This window comes from Lonchura striata, chromosome 4, assembly GCF_050655825.1.
Source record: "Lonchura striata isolate lonStrDom1 chromosome 4, ASM5065582v1, whole genome shotgun sequence".
Taxonomy (NCBI): Eukaryota; Metazoa; Chordata; class Aves; order Passeriformes; family Estrildidae; genus Lonchura; species Lonchura striata.
The window spans coordinates 59,007,501-59,028,348 of record NC_140706.1 but is presented as its reverse complement, the minus strand read 5'-3'; the positions used below and the strand labels follow the sequence as shown (position 1 = coordinate 59,028,348).

Genomic DNA, 20,848 nt, shown 5'->3' with positions numbered 1-20,848 from the left:
GTAACACGAGAAATTAAAATACAAAATTACTTATTCTAATTCCCATTTCCTAAGGGAAAGAAGAACCAAGAGGGTTTAAGATAAAGACTGATTGTTCTATTTTTTCCAAGAGTCCAAGAGATTGGGAGGGGTTCTGGGGATTTACAACCATGCTGTAGCCCATATGTTGAAACATGTAACACACCATTTGGTTTTAACTGCTTGATGCTTGCTCTGTATCCCATTCTATTTATTTATTGATCTGGGTAACCTCTGACACAAACCTTAGTGTCTTCCATCTGTCCTTTTCAATGTGGTTCTCAGGACCTTCACTTTCATAGGAAGCCAAGTAAAGTGCTGCAATCAGAAGCAAATCAGAAGCATTTTAGAATTTGCTCTCCCTGCAAAGCAGACTGAGTTAAATGGAGCAGGCATGTATTATCCATCCCTCAGTTAAGGGCTTCAGAATCCCATTAGGAAGTATAGCATTGCTTATAATTGCACCCAGACAATGCTAACAAACTGTGCATGAGAACAAAGACTACCCTGAGGGGAGAAAAAAGCAACCAGTGGAAACTCAAAAGCATGAGGAGAAGAAAGCACTCAGGAGAAAACAAAATGAGCCCAGAGACATGGTGCTTTGTAAGTAGCCAGTGAAGTCCCTATTTTCTTCCTTAAGCATCACCCTTTAGTGCAAAGCATCCTGAAAGTCACATAAATACATTTCATGTGACATTTACAGGGACCACATCAATTTAATTCATTCTATTTCAGAACCAATGTTGATTCTCACAGACTATACAAAAGAAAAACCTTATCTTCTCTGTCATTTGTGAGGGAGGAACATTTTTCACTTGCCAGAGATGTCCTCAGGATATCTTTCCTTACTGTGAGGAAGCCACAAATTAGAAGAGACTGAGCAGTAGCCAGTGACACTATCCCTGCAGAAGTCCAGAGCTCCTTACCATCATCACTGAAGACTGGGACAGAGAGCAAGTACTGTAGAATTTTCCAATCCCTTTCAAAAGGGCACTCCACTTGCTTCCATGTCATAAATTCACTGACTTGTTTTGCCAATTCCCAAAATTTCTGTCAGAATACAAAGCAAAAGAGGTGCTATATATTGAACAGCATTACTTACCCTGAACATTTCTTTAAAAAGAGGGAGAGATCTTAGTTTGGAGACCAAGGCTTTGATTGCCCTTGGCTCTTAAAATAGAATTGAATATGATCTAACTCAACAGCTCAGCTCCTAACTTTTGTGTTCCTGTTTTAAGCTATGGTAACTTCCCACTCCTTCACCTTGTTAAAATTGCTGTTGTGAATATAAATATAGTAGATTATGAAGTGCACTTAAATTTTTTTTCAAGGTGCTGGTAACACTCCTTATGCCCAAATTTTAACTTCATTGATGCTTATGCTTTTTGTTTTGCAATTAAATACATAGTGATTTTCACATCAGATGCTTAATACTGACATTTCAAAATCCAGATGTTTCCTGTCAGTTAGCAAATATGAAATGCTCTATTTTCTTGCTGGAAATGTATGCCAAAAATAAACACTCCCCATGTAGTGTGCTGATGCCATTAATTGATAAACTCTTTCAGTTAAAGCTTAACATGACACAAGTGCACATGGATTCCTTGAGCAAAAGGGCATTTCACAGCTTAGTTTTAGAACCTTTAGGCTAATTCAGGCCTGTGACTACCACCGAAATATACTGTACTTTTGTGTGTATGACCCAGGCTTCTTGAAAACTGAAAGTACCAGGCAACAATCACTGGGTAACTCACCATGTGCCAGGTAACAAGCATGAAATCAGAGGCAGAAAAACTACTGGAAGACAAGAGAGTCAAAACTCCCTTGCTGCTGCTCTATCCCATATTTCTTCAGAGACAATCTGGAACTCGCATGAAAATGCCGTCTATATATCTTGATAAAGGAGGAACTTGCTTTTTATGTGAGGAATTAAAAGATAATACCCTAAAATACTAATCTGAACATTTTGTCATTAATTATAACAAACCTGTGAATTGAAATGTTGAGATGAATTTGAGCACTGGGAAGAAGTTCTGACTTTCCCCCCACCCCCACTAAAAAAAACTGGGAATATTGAAAGTTTCTATAAACACTCCATGTTCGATAAAATTGCTTTTTCCTGACTACTTCCCAGGTCCTCTGACCAATAACAAATATTCTCAAATTCCAGTCTATGTGTGCTCTCCCAGAATCCAGTGGAAATTGGATTGTGATCTGCTTCAGTTTTCTGTTAAAGGGGCTGACCCTGCATTAAACCCCCACTCAGTGCTCTACTTACCTCAAAATTGACGTGACCATTGGGAAGGCGATTGGCACAGCCCTCATTGAGGAAGTAAATATCTTTGATCAGGAGGCTGAAGAAAGGTATCACGATCTAGGGAGAGAGCAGCATTATTATCAGTCTGGTCCTGAATCAAGACACAATGGTCTACAGAGAAAAATGAAAGGAAGTCAGGTGATACAAAAGGTAAGCAAAATACAGAAGGACTAAGGATTCTACATCTTTACACAAAAACTTTAAAAAACAAGTCTCTTCACAAAGTCCTCCATTTCTATGTAATGTCCTTCTTGTTTTCATTTTTTTCCTTCTTCCTTGCAGATTCCAGAAGATAAATGGTCAGAGGCACCTACTTCTTACAAGTAATTCCTGCAGGGTACCTTGTAGTGTAGCTTTCCCTCTTGACAAGACTTGCTTGGTAAACAAGGGGAGATGCACATTGAAGCACGGCAGGGGATATTGGGGTGGCAGCACAAATGGTTTTCAAGCTACAATTCCCCAAGTTTATGCAAGTCATGGAACCTTGGTACTGACTGGCTTAAAATTAAGCATTTGCTGCCAAATGGACAAAGTATCTGAAGAATGCTGGAGAATTTTACTTTCTTAAAATGGTTCTATTTTAATTTACATCCTATGGAAGTTTTTACAGCTACAAATCCTTGTTACATGTGGGAATTAAAAAAAATACCACTTATTTCCATGGAACACTTCACTGCACCATATTTCAATATCTCTAAGTTCTTTCTTTGAAATCTTAAAAGTGACTTCTCTTTAAAAATAAGTAAGCCTCTTACATTTAAACTTCTGGTGTTTTGAATGATATGTGAACAGATTCTTAGGACTCAGAAAGACATTCAATGTATAACAACAGTGTAGATCAGCAGACTGCATGTGGTTTTGCTTCATCTGCCTGGTAGTTTGTTCCATGAACTCCAAGATCAGGAGTTGATGAGCAACTGCTTCCAAGTGGAGAGCAGTTAGGAAGCTATTTAATTCCTTTCCACAAGAACTACCACTGAGATTCTGCATCTAAAGACTAAATACAGGAAGGGAACGCCACAGCTCTATCTAGATCTGAGGTTTGGAATACCTTTTATGAGTAAGTTTTAAAACCTTTCCACCTTAAGCCACGAATTACTGAAAGTTTAGCAGAAGTAGCAGCTATAAGAACAAATTACTAGCAATCTCATGTCAATCCTTAGCCTTTCTGTTTGTGGTATGGGTTTGTGAGATAGAGGTGTCTGTCAAACAGAAATGAGCTGAGGCAACGTCCTTCTTTTTCTTAAATAATAAAAGTGATCATTTAACGTTTAGACTTTCAGTCAGCACCAAACTGATCTGGCAGCTTTTTATAAGCCTGCCAGGGGTAGAGTTGCTGACAATCAGAATTCCAGGATAAAGTTTTACCATGCAACATAACAAGCACATTTGCCTTTTGCCCACTGCCAAGTCATTTGCAAACACACCTTCTCCCTGTTGCTGTGAGCTGTCAGGGACCTCTGAGTGGCTCCACGCAGAGCAGTTCGGTAATTATAAAAATTGCTGGAAGGGTCCATCTGATGCTGCAAGGCATGAAAATATGCAAATAATGAGGTACACACAATCCTTTTTCAACTGAGCAACTCTTAAATAGGAAAAGGTCTTCTGAACAGCCCCACAAATGCAGCTTTGTAGAGGACTGTGGTATTGCTCTGTCTGTTGGTTCGGTCAGAAGAGAACCTTATTTTTAAAAATGTCCATTCAGCACAACAAGGGACCCAATACATTCTCTTGGACAAATAACAAACTCATATAATGTTGCACCTGCATGACCTTTGAAAAAGGTCAGCTGGACAAAATCTATTAAAAGCACAAATATACTATATTAAATGTCATAATGAAGTCAAACTCACATTTTTGAGCAGTTAAAAGTATCATGGTATTAACTGCCTCCTGTCCAAATATTAGCCAGACTTACCTCAAGGATATCAAATTTGGCTGTCTTCACTTTTGCCCAGGTTTTCTTTAATCGAGACACAGGACTCATGTTCATGCCAGCTTGATATAAAAGAAAGAGGTTGTTGGAATATTTAAAAGAGAGATCTTTCAGGTAGTTTGGACCAGTAAGTATTTAGAAAGCAAAGAATCTATTTATTACCAATAACAAGTATTTTCAATGAAGCTACTCAAGAAATCAGAGTCACTGTTTTCTTTAAATTCCAAAATAACCTTGGAAACAAAATCTTCATCTCTTGCAGAATGAAAGCTCTAAAAAAATGCTATGACATTATTTAATGTGGATTTGATAAAACACATATGTACAACAGAAAAGTTAAAATGAGTGTTCTGAACACCATCTCTTACATAATTCATTGAAAAAACTAGACCTAACTATGAAGTTTTCACCTTTCAAATGAAAAAAAAAAAATTCCCAGTATTTTCCTACCAGATATAGAGGTATGGAATTTTTAAACCACTAGGATGTGACAGAAATGATGGAAGACATTTCAATTCTCCATATTACAGGGAAAGCTAATATTCCAATTTAGCGCTGAAGTTGGTTTAAAAAAGTGGGGATTGAGGTCTCTGAAGAGTTACAAAGAAAACTTTGGTTTATACGAACTTTATAGTACACAGATAGCACTACAACAGTGTCGAGCAGCTTCATGGTGCTGACCAAGCTCAGCAGTGGATTTCTGTGTGAAGCACTCTGCTTCCTTTATCCAGATTAAAACAGGGATAAAATAATATCTCAGTACACATACTTACAAATAATAGCCATTAAGGAATTGAAGTTGCCAATGTTAAAACATTCCCGTGCCACATCGATGAAATATTCTATCACTCTTGCTCTGTACTTCTTCTTCACAGGCTGCAAGAGATGCAATTGTAGGGTTATGCTCAGCAGGAAACAGCACTCAGACACGTCCCCAAAGAAATAAGACCCCTGTTAAAAGTCTTTTCCATATGTACCACAACTTCACGCTATCCTTTACGTGTAAAACAAGTTACACTATTGTGCTTAAAAGCATTCAGGACAGCAAGGACAAACCAGATCCCAGGCAGGCAGAGAGCAAGGACAAGAGGAAAAGAGGCTCTGCCAAGAAGAAGGATATGAAGAACAGCAGAGCAGAGTAGAGATTCAGCCAGAGTAGAGAACGGGCCTCAATTCACAAGAGCCTCCCAGAGAAGAGAACAGCAGGCCAGACAGGCTCATGTACCAAGAAGGGCTAACCCAGAATAAATCATCACTGCCACATGAACAAGGCTGAGGCACCAGTGTAATGCTAAAAGCACTGATCTTATTTCCTCTTCAGGCATGCTCTGACTGCATCCAAATGTCAGCAATTACAGGACCAAGTGAATGAAAAGTCCAGAATGCACCAAACTTGAAAAAGCTTCACAGTTTTAGATAGCTAAACAAAACCTTTCAGCACAAAAAGTCCTGTCTCACCATGCAGATTTCTGTTGCAACCAAGTAACTGAGCCTGTTAAACCACTCCACATAGGCTTCAAGATTCCGAGTCTTCTTTCGATCTCCATAGCAGCTCTACAGACAGAAATAAAATAGCAACTTTTAGCACAATTTTTATCTTTTCCCTGGGAGAGCTGACTTTCTGCCTTGCCATTCCCAAACATTATCAAGTAACCAGGAATAAATCAAATTACCCAAAGTGACAAAAAGCTTAGAGGGAAAGCAGCACTGGTAGTATTCAAGCATTTGTAACTTCCTTCTGAGCTGTCAGCCCAGTAAAACACTCCAGCAGGCACATGGAATGCTTTAAGTCCTACTGGGACTCTTTAAGCACCTAGGACAGACTTATGCAAACAGGGATAAATATCTGCACAAAGCTCCCCTGAATATGCACACTGTTTCAGTCCTTACTCCTGTCCCTCTGCTAGAGTAGATAAAACATTAGGCTCTCTGCAAGTGCAGCAGGAAAACAGAGGTCAGACACATTATGTCTGGCTGTTGGACATACTGCATCCTAAATTTGGGAGATCAGTTCTACCATTTTGATGGGATTACTCCTTTCCTGAGCAGTGCTATGCTGTATCATCTTGGAATCATTCCCACACCACATCTCAGGGTTGCCTAAAAAGGGGTAGACAGCAGTTTCAGTGATCTCTATTTGGAGAAACTATTTCAGAGACCATCTGACTGAACATCAAATTGTAAATAAACCTGCATCATTATATTCTATTTGTCAGTTTAAAGTTAATTCCAGCTTTAATGGACTGACTCTGTCACAGTATATTTACTGTGGTTAAGTCATCTTGAAAAACATAAAACATTAAATCATTTTGAAAACAGCACTCAAAGTGATGAGAACTCCATCATGGCTGGTTAAAATCTCACATAGATCCAGAGCCCTCTGTGTTCTTTTTGTTATGTCTATTTGCTCTACCTGCAAATTCCCTCACTAAAAGGGAAGAACAGATGTCAAAAATGAATAATGCAAAAGGCAAAGTTAAACTCAACTTCTTCCAGCTGTAGGCTGCATAAATGGCCTGGGGAAAACATTCACAGGATTAAATTCTCCCTTAACTTAAGTCAGAAAACCCAGGAAATGTGTTCATTTAATGTGTTAATTTAATTTGCTGGCTGAGTTCTCAAGCTTCAGGAGTTGTACTCCAGAAAGAAAAAAAAAAATTAACAAAATGTTTAAGGGGAATATTAAAGCTTGTTTTCTACTGGTCCTCATTTATTGCTGGACTTCACTTCCACCTTATGGTGCACCTGATGGTAAATGATGCATTTCAGTGCTGCTCCAGATCTGCTCCCATTACCTTGCCATTATTCAGAAGATCCTTCTGCACAAAAGCCTGGATAAATTCTTCTGGTCCAATATAATTGAGTCTCTCCTAAATAAAGCACAGAAGCAGCCAAGTCATATCCCCTGTTAACCTTCATTTCAAAAAGAGGGGAAGGATGAAGTCATCCCTGGGAACGTAACAACTCACAAGCTCTATGTGTGTCAGCTGCTGAGCTAACACATAGGGATCATTGCAGACTGTGATTATGTCCCTCTGGATAGACTGGGGCTTGGTCTTTAGGAGCATGAGGCGATCTGTGGATGTGGTGGCATCAATTTTTGCAAGCACCTCCTCGTACTGGGTAACCGCAGCCAGCTTCCGAATCAGGGTCTGGAGGAGCTGCTGCACGTTCTTCCGGTACATCTGTTTTAACACCAAACAATCAGAAAACACTTCCAAAATGTGAGAAGACAGCATTACAGTCTGCATGTCACTGCAACAGATGGATACTGATACCTGTCAGATACCTTGTTGTTAAGGTAAACTCTATTATGTGAATTTGTAATATTAGCATTTCATCAGACCAATAGGAATCCAGCTGAGAGTTTAAGCAGTGATTGTTTCACAGGCTCAGTATTGCCCCAGTTAGCTCAAAGAACAGATGTGTTCAATCCACTCCCTGAAAAATACCAACCACCACTGGAGGAAACACAAAAAATGAAAATACTCCATCTTCTCCTGCTTAAGACCACAGAAAAAAACAAATATGTGGCCATTCAGTGATAAACAAAGGGCCCGCTTCTCTCTGCAGCAAATCACAACCAGTTTCACCAAAGTGAGAACTCAAACTTGCAGTGAATCTGAGAAAAAGGAGAAGATAACAAAACCATTTCTTTCATCTTTCAACTTTGCAGGCCTTTCCATGTAGTGATTTAAGTTATCAGAGTGACAATTTAAAGTAGGAGCAGAACTCAACTCTTAAGTAGACAGATCTGTGTAACCAAGGTGGCTACTCTTCCAGATTCCACATATTATCCTAAAGCCATTAAAGTAAAACCTAAGTGGCTTCAAAAAGGATCATCCAAAAACTATTGTGTGCACACTATAGTATGATCAGTGCAAGGTGGCAGTATCCTTTATTATGATGATTTGTCCTTTTCTCCAAAGATTTTTTCCAAATATGTTGTTTTAAAGGAGTGATATGTTAGCATGGTGAGAGATTTTGGTTGTACTCTTACTACCAGCTCTTAAAAGAACAGGAGTACAATAATTCAGGAAGTGAAATAAGGAGCTATAAGTAGAAGTGTAGTGAACAGGAGTAGGAAACTGCTTCTTTTGTATCCTTTAAGGTAATGACTCACAAAAATCCAAGTGATCTGTAGAAAAGCAAGGTCATGGAAGTTGCCATTTACTGTTCCAAGCAGTTCACAATAAAACAAGTCAATTTACTGTAGTGCTTGCTTTAACTTTGTCTTTCTAAGGGAACATCAAAGTAATAAAACCCCTCAAAGCTACAGCTAGAATGGATTCATAGTTCTCTGAGTAAGATTGTTCCCTTTGCAGAGTTTCTAGCAGCTTTGTACATCTGCCTTTCTCTTCAATAGACATTTTCTCTCTTTAAACTGTCTGTAGTGCCAGAAACTTCACTGCAGACAACCCTTCCCTCTTCTCATTTCATTCTTCCTTCCACCAACTCAACTTCCTCCAGGCTAAGTAGTTCTTTCTTTTTGTGCCAGTATTTTTCAAGTGGGTGTGAGCCCTCAATCACAACTGCTTTGCCTGGAACTAAACTTCAATTTCCTAGCTTGCTATGAAGAGTATCTAGAAACAAAGCAACCTGGCACTCCTGGAGTAAGGGCACACCTCTTGCCCAGTCCAAAGCTCCCTGGAGTGATCTTGCAACTTTCAGCTTGCATATCAAATTGTGTCTCTTCTTCATTTGTATTTCATACCACATTTCATTCTCTTTTCCCATCTTTTTCCATCCCTCCCCACCTTGACAACATCAAAATGTATTTCAGCTTCCAAGTTCAGTTTAGGTTTGCTCTTTTCCATGCTTGTGTACAGCCTCTCAAGGCCCTTCTAGGCCTTTGGCAGCAGCACTCTCAGCTTCTCTGAGTCCAGCTTACCTCCACGACTGTTAATGTGCTGTTTGCTGCCTCATCCACACCATTACTTAAAAGCTGATATAAGGAACACTGGTCCCTGAGGAACACTGAAATCATAATGCCATTTAGCAATTGCTATTTGTGGTTATAGTTCTTCCAAATGCCACTCCAGTGTTTTTTGCAATCGCAGTATTATGCCAGCTACACAGGATTTATTTACTAAAACCTTGTTAATTCCCTTCCACTAAGTAAATATAACCCTTGGCTTTTGGTCGAGTTTATTTCAGTACTTAAAAGACAAGCATTAGTTAAGCATCAAAATATTTCATAATACCCATGTGGAACTTCCATCTGAAAAGTGGGATTTCAAGAAAGGTCAGGTGATTTCCTTGTGTGCTCCATCCACAGGAAGGAATGGGACACACTTCCTCTGAGTTGATACTTTAAGCTCAAGACAATTCTTCCTGGTCTACTCCTCTTTTGGAAATTTCTCCCCAAACCTGCTATAACTTTTCCATTGAACCAATTCCAACACATCTTACTCAAGAAATTGTCAACATTGATAGGGGTTTCTCAGCTATTGTCCTAGCCAGCTTCTTCCAAGTAAAATGATAAATACTAACATCCACCAAATTGTGCCTATCTGCACAAAATGGGATTATGTTATAGGCTTAGAGCTGGAGAGAACCTTGCCCATGTTCTGGAGAAGATCTGCTTATGATGTGTGGTTTCATCCTAGGCTTAGGCACCAGACAGAACTTTTTGCCTACCAGCACCTTGCTAATAAGTTTTCCTAAGCACCCAGAGCCACATCATGTTATTAACAGAAATATCAAAACATCAATAGGAACACCAGTAACTTTGTGTGCAGACAACTTACCTCATCCCCACTGGCTATTCTTTGTGCCAGCTCCTTTAGGTTCCTCATCATTCTCTCATCTCGGAAATCATAAGGAAAAGTCTCTGTCCACTCAGTCAACAACTGTAGGATTTTTGGTGCAATTTTCTGGGTCCAGTTCTATTTGGAAACAGTAGGGAGGAATGTTACATGTAACAGCAATGCAGGAAATATCTAACTCAAAGGAAACAGAATTCTGCTCTGCAGGATACTGTACACCATAAGGGTATGAATGTCAGGTAAATGTTAATCTTAACTTCATTCAGCACTGGATTATAGGCCTGAGCCAATGGCCATGGAAGCCAATGAAGACACTCTCATTGGCTTAACTGACCTGGAAATTAGGCCTCAGTTGGGTGGAAATGAATCCCCTCATTACCAGGAGTGCCTCAGTGCAAGGCATTGATTAGTGTTTCCTTAACTTATGACTAACTCTCAACAAAGAAAGTTGTAAATTTCAGTTGTACCATAACCTCTGCATGCACTACACCTTATAGGGAGAAACCTGTAAAGAGACAGAGAAGGGCTAGTGAGGGGATGTGGTGGCCAGAGGCTGCCTTGGGCACAGTGACCACAAAATGATTTTTGATTCTCGGTGAAGTAAGGATGAGGGTCAACAAAACCTCTGCCCTGGACTTTCAGAGGGCAGATTTTGGTCTGTTCAGGACCCTGTTTCACAGATTCTCTTGTAAAACAAACAATGCAGCAGAAGCACCAGCCCTTATAGAGGACAGGCTGAGCAGTGTGGAAATTCCCCGTGAATATCAGTGAATAAAATTGTAATTGCTTGCTTCACATTTTCAGACTGTTCTATCCCACTGAGGACCCTCTTGAATAGGAGCATTTTGGTTTGGGCAGGGACCTGGGAAGTCCCTGAGAGAGGGGGATCTTACCTTGTCCAGGCCAGGCTCACTGAGCCTCTGCTGCTCAGTGCAGAGGTGGCAGACTTTGGCCATGAGCTCGTACGGGTGCATGAAGAGGCGGGAGCTGAGAAGGAAGGTGAAGATGTATGTCCTCTGTCAACAAGAGGAAGACAGAGAAAGGCATAAATTACCAGTACTTTTTATATTTTCTCGAAATGCCTTCCTGATAAATCTGCTCCTCGTTTACTATCTGCAGAAGAAAACTCTACACGTGGCTGTGCCAAAAGCAATTACAAAAGAGGTAAGCATTTAATTTAACACTTATCATCGCTCTACAACCAGTACTATAAGTTTGTGCTTGAGCCAAGTTATGCAAGATTAAACCAAAACAAAGCAGGGCAAAGGTGGTTTAGCTCTCCTATTACACACAGCCTTATTGCAAGCTCATTACCTGAAATTACTCAGAATAAAATTTCAACTCAGCTTCTCCTGCTCTACAGTAAACCTTTGTATCCTGAGTGAAAGCAGAGGGAACTACATAGATTAATTTTACAGAATAAAAATCAGTAACTAAATCTGAGGTTACAAGAAGAGGCTCCTTATTTTGCTTTGATTTTCCATGTATCATGATTTGAACTCATTGTGAGATGGATATTCAGAATATCCATTCCACTTTCCACTTTCCCAGTAGTTAAGTATCTATGGCACCCAGTCTACAAAGACTCTATAATGTTCTGGCTCTAGAAACTTGGAATAAATCATCGTGTTTGACCCACCAGTGTCTAAATTGCTACATACTTGAAGTTTACACTAAGCATTAATGGATAAGCACTAGCTTAAGTACAGTTCTGTGCTGCTGTTAATTCTGACCCAAGTTAAAAAAGATCCTGTCTCAGAAATGTGAAAAGATTTATGACAATAACAGAAACTGAACATAAGCAGAGTTATGTCTTCAGCAGGAGTGTTGTCAACAAGCAGAGCTGCAGTTTCAACATCCACCAGTTACCCCCAACTGCTCTTTCTTGCCACTTTTGATACCATTCTTTTTTATATTTTTTTCTAAGAATTATAGAAAATGTCTCAATGTGTGGATGTGCCTACACAAGTCAAAAATTCTCAGATGACAAATCTCCTGTTGTCAAATCCAGCCTTTGCTGATCCTAAATAGTGTGGTAGTAGTTCAACATTTTGGTTGCTTATTGCAAGTACATGTCAACCTCATATGAACTATGGGAAATATGCATTAAAAACCAGTTGGTTTTGCAATAAATACTTTCATTCTGTCACAAAAGTGGTCATGCCTTTCTCATCAGCTTGCCTGGCAACATTTTTGAGGGTCAATGGTACACAGGATCCATCAAGCAATAAGCCAGTCTAGGTGTGTGCTTTATAAATGAGTCACCAGGGTTGCTCACCTTACAACGGGAGTAATAAAGCATTAGACTTCCTAGGCTGGGTGAGTTATTGCAGGATGCACTCAGGTAAAGCACATGTTATCACTGCTGGTCGGCCACCTGAACCCCTTCCTTAGCCATGGATGTGACACGTTCTGCTCTTACTGCATGTTTCCCTCCAGTAGGCACATCAAACCTGGCCATACAGTTAACTTACATCGGGATAGTAATCCACATTGGGTACTAAGTGCTGGATCAGAGCTTCCAGAGACCCCGACAGGAGATTATTGTCATGGTAATAGAGCCCTCCACAGCTGTCTTCTTTTGTCTGATACAGGTTCCTGTTGTAGCTGCTGCTGTCAAACATCGCTGCAAAGGGAGGTGTCTGTGGCATCTTGCCCTGAAGAGACACACAAAAGAGATAAGGGATAATTCAGGGAAGGTACAAGTAAGGGGTTTTCTATCTTCTAGAGATAATACAGCACTAGAAAAAACCTCAGTGTCATGCCATGGGTTACTTGCACACACTTGTACTGTTTTCAAGCCTGTGCAGACTCCTCACAAAAGGTCCAACACAGGCTTTCACCACTGTCTCTCACAATTGCCAGGTGCTTCTTTTATATCTTGCTGTTTCTTTGTTAAACGACAGATAAGATGTCCAGGCTAAGAGTTAGAAGGAGGTATAAAAATCCTGACAAGCTTCCAGAACTCAGACTTTCTATAAAGTTTTTGGGGATGTGGCATAATGTTCATTTTGGTCAAATCCTCAAAGTAGCTCCCTAAGAGCAGCACTCTGAAGGGGAAGCATGTTCAGGCTGCCCCAGGCTGACACACCCCCCCAGTGCCAGTGCAGAAGGAGAGAGACTGAAGTGAAGCCCTGAAAAGGTTATGTGAGAGGACAGCCTCCTTTATGCAACACAACAGCCATGTAGCTGCAGTCCCAAACCTCCCATTTCCCAACTCCACCCTGGTAAATTGGCACTTGGTTTTCCCCATAACACTGTGACAGGCGTGACCCAGGCTAAAGCCTGATGCTTCAGTGCATCTGCCTCCACCTACTCTCTGAGTGGCTCTACAGAAATTTGGAAAAACTTGCCTGGGCATAGTTGCTTACCACTGCTGTCCAAACTCACCAGTAATATAAAAGATGAGACTTGTTAAACCTTCTCCCAAAATCCTGTGAAAATGTGAAAAAATCCAGCCCTGTGCTTCCCAGCTTCAGGAAAAATAAAGCAATTACTCACTAGTCTGCACCTTAGTGCCTGTGGAATCAAAATGTCTTTCCAAGAAAAGATCAGTCAGTGCTGCAAGCTGTTTAGTCACTCATAGCAGTGGGTGGGCAGCAAGGGGGCCATGACCCCTTGAAGAAGAGCTCAGAAGAGCTCTCCCAGAAGAGCTCTTCTGGTAATGCAATATCTGAAAAGGCCAAAAGATAAAATCTCTGCTTGAGTGTTGAGTTATAAACTCCTTCCTTCTCCCTCCTTCCCTGCTTTCTGGGAGTAGCAGTTCTTGTCAGTTTAGGGAACTTAGGTTTTATAGCCAGTTTTAACCACAAACATGCTGGTGTTAACTCTACTGCAGCAGTTACTGGGCGCTGACGGGCACTCAGGGAGAGACAGATAAACTGCAAAAGGGAATGGCACTTTGTTTCCAATCCTCCCCAGAGCTTCAAGGCAAGGGAGATCAAACTGAGAGGACAATATCCACAGGCTGCTGTGCTCCTGTGACGACATGTGCATGAGAAAAGCATTAATGCCTCTGAGCCATCATTGTAAGAGCAGATGCTGTTTCTTTTCTCTCCATTGTATCCAATCCTATTCGGGAAAAGGCTCTTTAAAGCCACAGACCTCAGCGAACACCAGCCTGTGAAGGCACCCCGTTTTGAGAACAACTAGGGATGTGACAGCCTGGAGATAAATAGAGTGCTGCCATCTGTGTGCCCCCCAACCCACAATAAAGCACTTTTCAGAGTGAGCTCGGTGGAGATGAGAAGCTATTAAGTTATTAGCCAGATTCCTTAGCTTGGACCTGAAGCACCACACAGACTTGCTGCTGCTGCTGGCAGTGTGTCCACACAATGAAGACATTCAAACCAGCACAAGCCGGAGTGGTTCAGTAAATAAACAGTAAGAGAAAGCCAAAAACAAAGGCAGAGAAGGACAGTGGAGAGAGAGCCTCCTGGCCTACACGATCTGTGCTATTTCCACCTTGAGAGGTGCCAAAAGATATCTGCATCAAAATAGGAAAGACTGAAAAGTCTCAGTGTCTGAAAAGTGACATCAGACACTGTGCAGCTGTTCAACCAGCGTTTCAATTCCATTCAGCCCCATGAACTGGGAGAAGAATAAAGTAAATACACATGCCACAGTGTAAAGTGCAGGACTGAGCTTAACCGTGTTCCTGTACAAGGGAGTTCAAATTACTGGGCAGTGAGGTGCAACCCTACCATGGCCATGCTGTGCAGCAATAAAGCATCCTGATGTATAAAGACTCCTGGGCTTTCAGGTTCTTTGCAAGGCTAACCCAGTTTAAGGAACAGAACTTAACTGAGGAGCTTACAGGAACCTTCTGCAGCATCTCCTAGGTTTTCATACCGTGCATCCAAAGCCACAGACTTGAACCAATTCCAAAATATTCTTCAGCCCACTGACACTGAAAGACGTCCTGAAAAAATTCAGAATTTTTTTCAGCTAGTTTAGTGCAGTTTATCCAGTCAAAGTGCAAGCAGTAGTGAACAGTGTGTAAACACTGCAGCCCACCAGACATTTGTAGCACTGTGGCTCCAAGGCAATACTCCACAGGGAAGTGAGAAAGCTAGTTTGCATCTGCAAAACAACTTGACATCAATATTGGCACTTGTAAAAAAACAAAGTGAGCAGTTGTTTCAACTCAGATCTCATATTAACCAAACCAGCCTAATTCAGGGTAAGACTGGGATCTGCAGGGGATTTAGCCAGACTAGCCAGCAATTAGCTTTCATTTAATGCAATCCTCACAACACAAATCAGACAGGTTGGAGACACAGTCTCCTAGAGCCTTATCAACAGAAAAGGAAAAAATCATCAGGCCATTAATAGAGGTACTGATTTGTAACTGTAAAATAAAATTCTCTAAAGTCTATCCCAAAGGGTACATACTGTCTCACTTGTTTGCTATCTATTTCTGGAAAGCTGCTTGACAGAGAGGGCTCAGTCCTGCTTCAGTGAGACAACAAGTTGTGGTGATGTTCTGTGTGGTTGGAACTGGGTTTCACTTGGAAGTGAGCAGGACACAGGACACATTCTCCAAGCGATGAAAAGGGCTGATAGCAAAGTGTGACAGAGATAAATATAGCATGGCCAACAGGATGATTCATACAACACATGTGCTTTTCCAGCATGACCCCTTTATTATCTTGACTTTGACTCCTCTGCTGTATTTTATTTGGAGGTGGAGACATAAAGCAGCCTGCTTAATTCTAGTTAGAAGCTTCTTTAGCTAAAGCTTCAGCCAAATTCTGCCTTCAGAATAACTTGAGTGGAACTGAAATTTGGTTACAGAGAAGATAATGGTCCACAAATCCGTGCCATATAGAGCAGAGGTATCTTGGAACCTAAAAATATTGTTGACAAAGCACAGCAGGGCAAGATCTGACGAGCAGGAATTGGGAAAAAAGACAAAAAATATAATTCCAGTGAAAAATGTTCTGGCAGTTAAAAACTGGAACTTTTAAACTGGGATTTGGAAACATTTGGCTAGCAATCACATGAAAACCCATTTATCTCTTCTCTCTTTCTTTTTTTCCAGGAATAAAAAGAGTGTTTTGTTGTTTTTTTTTTTTTTTTAATTAAAGATCTGACTTGAAGGAAAGACCAATGAAATAATTTCCTATCGTTACCAGTGATGTTCTCTTGTGACAGAGAGAAGTCAAAAACTCTGCACTGTGGAAAGAGGAATACAACATTTTTTTCCTGTATTTAGTATCATTATGGAGAAGATGCAACCTTGGGCACTGAGGTCCATATTCCAGCTGCGAGTAGCCTCTGACAAGAAAGAAGCCTCAACCTTCCCAGTAACAGCACTGTAAATAGGAAGTCAGAGCCAAAGATGACGTGCTCAAACCCTCACCATCTCCTTCAGGAGCCAAGTTTCAGTTTGGCAAAACGTAAGGAATCAGATGTTGCTTCCAAGGCTGGCAAGTGCTTTTCCAAACCTTTATGTTAAAAAAAAAAAATCTGTTTTCTACTACAAACTCCCTATACAATCGAAACCCTTACCCACATTTAATAGGTGATTACCATCCACCATTGTTAATAAGGATGCCATCATAAAACTGAGGTATGGCAAAACAAAAGACTGACTTCCTGCAGGAGCAAAGCTCCAGAGAGGGCCCTCATTATCCCTTCTCCTTGTTTTGTTAGCAACATGCCTACAGAAGTCCTTCCTGTTGTCTTTGACATCTCTGACCAGACTAAATTCTAACTGGCCCTTAGCTTTCTTAACCTCATCCCTAACTTCCTGTACAGTTTCCCCAAATTCCTCCAGACCTATACCCCCTCCCCGTCTCCCCAGCCTATCTTCCATGAAAAGCCAGTAGCCTTCCATTCCAATGCATCAGCCACAGGAGCCACCCCACCACATCTCTGTGATGGCAGTGACATCACACCCATGCAGGCATGTGCATGTCTCTGATTCTTCTTGTTTGTTCCCCATACTACGTGTGTTTGTGTAGAGGTAGCTGAGCCAGGCCCTTGATAAAGCTGGAGCAGCTGGAATCCTTCTGCAGTGCTCAGGGCACCCACCCAGGCAGCCCAAAACAAAAGCATACCAGAAACAGAGGCCGCCCATCGCATTCCACACAGCTCTTCCTGGTGTGTGTGCTTTGCTAACAAAGCTTTTTTTTTTCAGCACTGGAAGGTAAAGGGAAATTTTTACAGCTCAAGCTACTGAGAAGATAAGAAACCTGAAAAACTCCCAGATGGGTGTTTTGTGTATCTTATTTGCAGAAATTCACTATCCCAGCTCAAGCCTTCTTTGTGAAGAATTTGCCATACAATTCTCAGAGCATACATTCAGCACCAACTCTGAGTTATAGTTCCTTCCTAGAATTACTTATTACACGCATCTTTTAAAAGGCAGAGTACAGAATATTTTTTCATACTCACATAGGAGACGAAAAGGGAAGTGATATCGGCTTTTTCCAGACAGAAATCAAGAGGAAGATTAAGAAACTCTCATAAGGAATCCACCCCCGAGGAAGAGGACCAAAACTATCCATGCTGGACAATGTCATAATAGTAGAAAATGCACCTTGCACAGTTGCTGGTAGGAGAAGAAAAGACCTGAGGTAGATGCAAGAAACCTGACTGAACCTTAAAGTACTATTTGGTTTTCACTAAAACAGCAGAGGATGAACAATTTTGTGAAGTTTTCCAAAAATCACCCAGGCAACAATAAGCTGCAAAGGAAAATGAAAAATGCTAGTAAGCAAAGAATAAAACAGGAACAGAATTTCAAGTTGAAGCATTTTCCTCCTGAATGTGCATTTTTCTTGGGTCTATAAATAGACCCAGCTGATGATTTGGGAAGGTTAGATGCAGCACTGCTGACTGATCACTCACGTATGAGAACTTTGGCACAGTAATTAAGTGAATCCTGAATGACTCGAAATTAAAGTCTTTGGATACTGAACAGCAAAGGTGTGATGGGTATTAATACATTTGTGTGTTTACTTGGGAGCATTAGAAACACTGTGGGGCATTTAAGAAAGGCTTGAATTTCTCCAAATCTGCAAGCATAGAAAAAGGGAAGGAAACAAACAAGTTCCTCTTTGTTGCTGATATGCTGTAAATCCATGTCCCCTGCTTAAGCCCCATAACTCAGCTCCCCTTCTATCCTTTCCCATCCTCTTCTTCTGTAGGGCAGGAAGAGAGAGAGTCTAATGATGCTGAAAGTGGCTGTGACAGCATTGCTGCAGTGCCAGAGAAGCACATGCAGGCAGACTGCATCACGGCAAAAATCCCAGCTGCAGGAAAATTACTCAGTCCAGGGTGAGGACAGGACATGTGTTCCTCCCAAACAAAACACATGATACAATTTGTCCGTGTTGCTGGACACACAAAAGCAACAGCCTCAAAACACATGACACTAAAAGGATACCACACCTAGAACATATAATTTCTTAAAGCACTTGTCTCTTACCATGATCACAACGCTTCTGAGATTTCTGTCTGTAGGTTAAAACTGAGGTGACCACAATTATTTTAAAAATATGAAGCATGCTCCATTATTGACTGAATAATCTTTTTGTTAAGTTCATTTTTAATTTTATGGGTAATTTCTTCATCTGGATGGTGTTCTTTAAGTATTTGAATGCAAAATAAGGCTTTTCCCATATAAGTGTGGGGATTTTGTACCTTGTACATCTTTTTGCTAATCCCAGTTTCAGAAGAGAAGTTTAAAACATGAATGAACAGGATAAGTATATATTGTAAGTGACATGATGAATTAGCACAACAGTAATTAAATGTCAAAAGGCACAAGAGATTCTAAAAAAGATCAGTCCAGTGCATGCTCCACAGTGTCTCTTTAAAACTTAAGGGATTTACAGAATGAATGAAATGGAAAAAGATGCACAAGAGTCTCAGGCCAGCCAAAGGATTCAATTAAACATCTCCCATCCTAGAAAACAGAAAACATATAGAGCTAGTATTTTCTACCAAAATTTCTGAGCAGACAGCTGGATTGAAAGCAAGAATGCTACTAAAGCCTTCCAGTTCTTTACATTACTGAAGCAGGGTGGGGATTTTAGAAGCAAATCATTCCCCTTATTTGATCCAGTGAAGCACAGAACAGTTTTGCCATTTGCTCTATTTGTTCTTAAATATTACAGCCTTAAAATACTAAAATCCCACCTGTCTACTCAGGCAGCTCCAGACTGGTTTGTCAGGGCTGGCATCCACCAGTAAGATGCAGAGCTCCACAGCCTGGAGCTCACCACCCTAGCTCCCACACTGCTGAGGAGCAGCTGAGATGCTGCTCCTCACTCAGCTGATGGATTGCTGCAGTTCTGAGGTCAGGAGTTTGAAGGCAAAACATCACACTGTAAAATGAGTGATTCAGCAGCTGATTCACAGTGGCTGAGATGTCCAGGAATGGGGTTTGGGGTGGGGTGCACAGATGGGCCCTGTGATACTACCTGTGCTATGCTACCCCCACTAGTGAATCAGAACTCTGGCACGAGTCCTGTAGCTCTGTATCTACAGACTTCTGCACTCTGCATCATTTCTGTAGCATGCTTGATGCCTCCTGCATACTTCAAACTGACAAAACTGAAATTTGATGTTTTCAACAGAAATGGGAGCAGTTTCCCCTACACTATCACCAGAAGAGAATCACTGTCTTATTAGACTTTCACTAACCTTGAGGAGTGTGATCCATTCTATTGACAGGGATGTGAACCCTGGGATGTGACAGGGATGTAAACCTAACCCGCCCCAGGTGATCCAAGCCAGAAGATCCATGTTCTCTATCTGCATGGGCAGTAGCTAAGCATGGTTCTGTACCTTTTCAGAGTGATAACTGGCTTCATCAAGAGCTGTTCACATATCCATCCACAGAAAACAGAATTATTATGGCATTATTTCAGTGCTTAGACATGGCTCCTGGTAGTTTGGATCTGCTTCTGACTCTGCTACAAGCTCCTCCTGTGGCTTTAGTCAAGTCACTCAGTTTCTCATTACTGCATTCCTCTGCCTGACAGTACAAAGAAGAATAAGTATGGGGTTATTTCCTTTCATTAAGCACTAAGATCTTTTTTCAAAAGGTGCACAGAAGGTGTATCTTATATATTACAGCCAGGAGCATGGTACTAGCCTTAAGCACGAAGCTCTCTTGACATGATTCCTCTTCAACCTCATCAAAGCAAGATACCTTCTGAATCCCAAAATTGTTGCTCTTTGCAGACACCCATGCCTGGCCTTTTGGTGCAACCTACAGTACAAAAGAAAACACCTTTCCCTTTTCTAATCATAATAGGCAGCCAAGTTATAATTTACAACAGCAAGCTGTAGTAGTGTTAAATAACAGTACTAAATTTCATTTAACTGTTTCTACCTAAAACTTCATTGCCAAATGTCTCTGCCATTTAGATGATGCAGAAAAACTGCTAGTTTTAGGACAAACAATTAATATGATCTCTTTTTCCTCAGTCGCTGAGTCCTTATGTTTCCATGATTTTTACTGACACTTCAATGTAGAGTGGGTTGAAAGCAGTATAGTCACAGTTCTTCAACAGAAATACTTCAGTTAAACCCTCACAACCACCACCACCACCACCACAACAAAAAAATACACTTTCCAACGTCCAGATTGAAGATAAAAATGGATGGTTCCACTTTGTCCGCTAAGAGAGGAAGTACAGCTCCATATCTGCAGCAGCTACACCTGCCTCACACCCATCTCTATCTAGGCTGGGTATCAGAAGAAGCCTAGAACACAGCTGGGTCAGAGGCACAGAGGACTTGTAAAACAGTTGTCTGCAATCAGCTTGCCTGACTCCTTGGGAAATCAAA

General features: G+C 40.9%; 1 protein-coding gene across 6 annotated transcripts in view; it reads right to left on the bottom strand.

Moving 5' to 3' along the window:
• RASGEF1B (RasGEF domain family member 1B) overlaps positions 1-20,848 on the bottom strand; it is a 31,220-nt gene that overhangs the window by 7,326 nt on the left and 3,046 nt on the right. The window contains exons 2-14 of one of the 6 annotated variants that reach the window (XM_085578151.1): positions 14,856-14,960; positions 12,514-12,696; positions 10,933-11,055; positions 10,022-10,159; positions 7,241-7,456; positions 7,067-7,141; positions 5,730-5,825; positions 5,045-5,147; positions 4,254-4,333; positions 3,763-3,858; positions 2,297-2,392; positions 945-1,068; positions 264-336 (exon numbers count right to left, since the gene is read on the bottom strand). In XM_085578151.1, the coding sequence (XP_085434277.1) occupies positions 264-336; positions 945-1,068; positions 2,297-2,392; positions 3,763-3,858; positions 4,254-4,333; positions 5,045-5,147; positions 5,730-5,825; positions 7,067-7,141; positions 7,241-7,456; positions 10,022-10,159; positions 10,933-11,055; positions 12,514-12,696; positions 14,856-14,873 (1,421 nt within the window). In that variant the 5' untranslated portion in view covers positions 14,874-14,960. Of the gene's footprint in view, positions 1-186; positions 337-944; positions 1,069-2,296; positions 2,393-3,762; positions 3,859-4,253; positions 4,334-5,044; positions 5,148-5,729; positions 5,826-7,066; positions 7,142-7,240; positions 7,457-10,021; positions 10,160-10,932; positions 11,056-12,513; positions 12,697-14,855; positions 14,961-20,848 lie in introns of those variants that run through there. The other 5 variants (XM_085578152.1, XM_085578150.1, XM_021549350.4 and 2 more) reach the window with 5 other exon arrangements.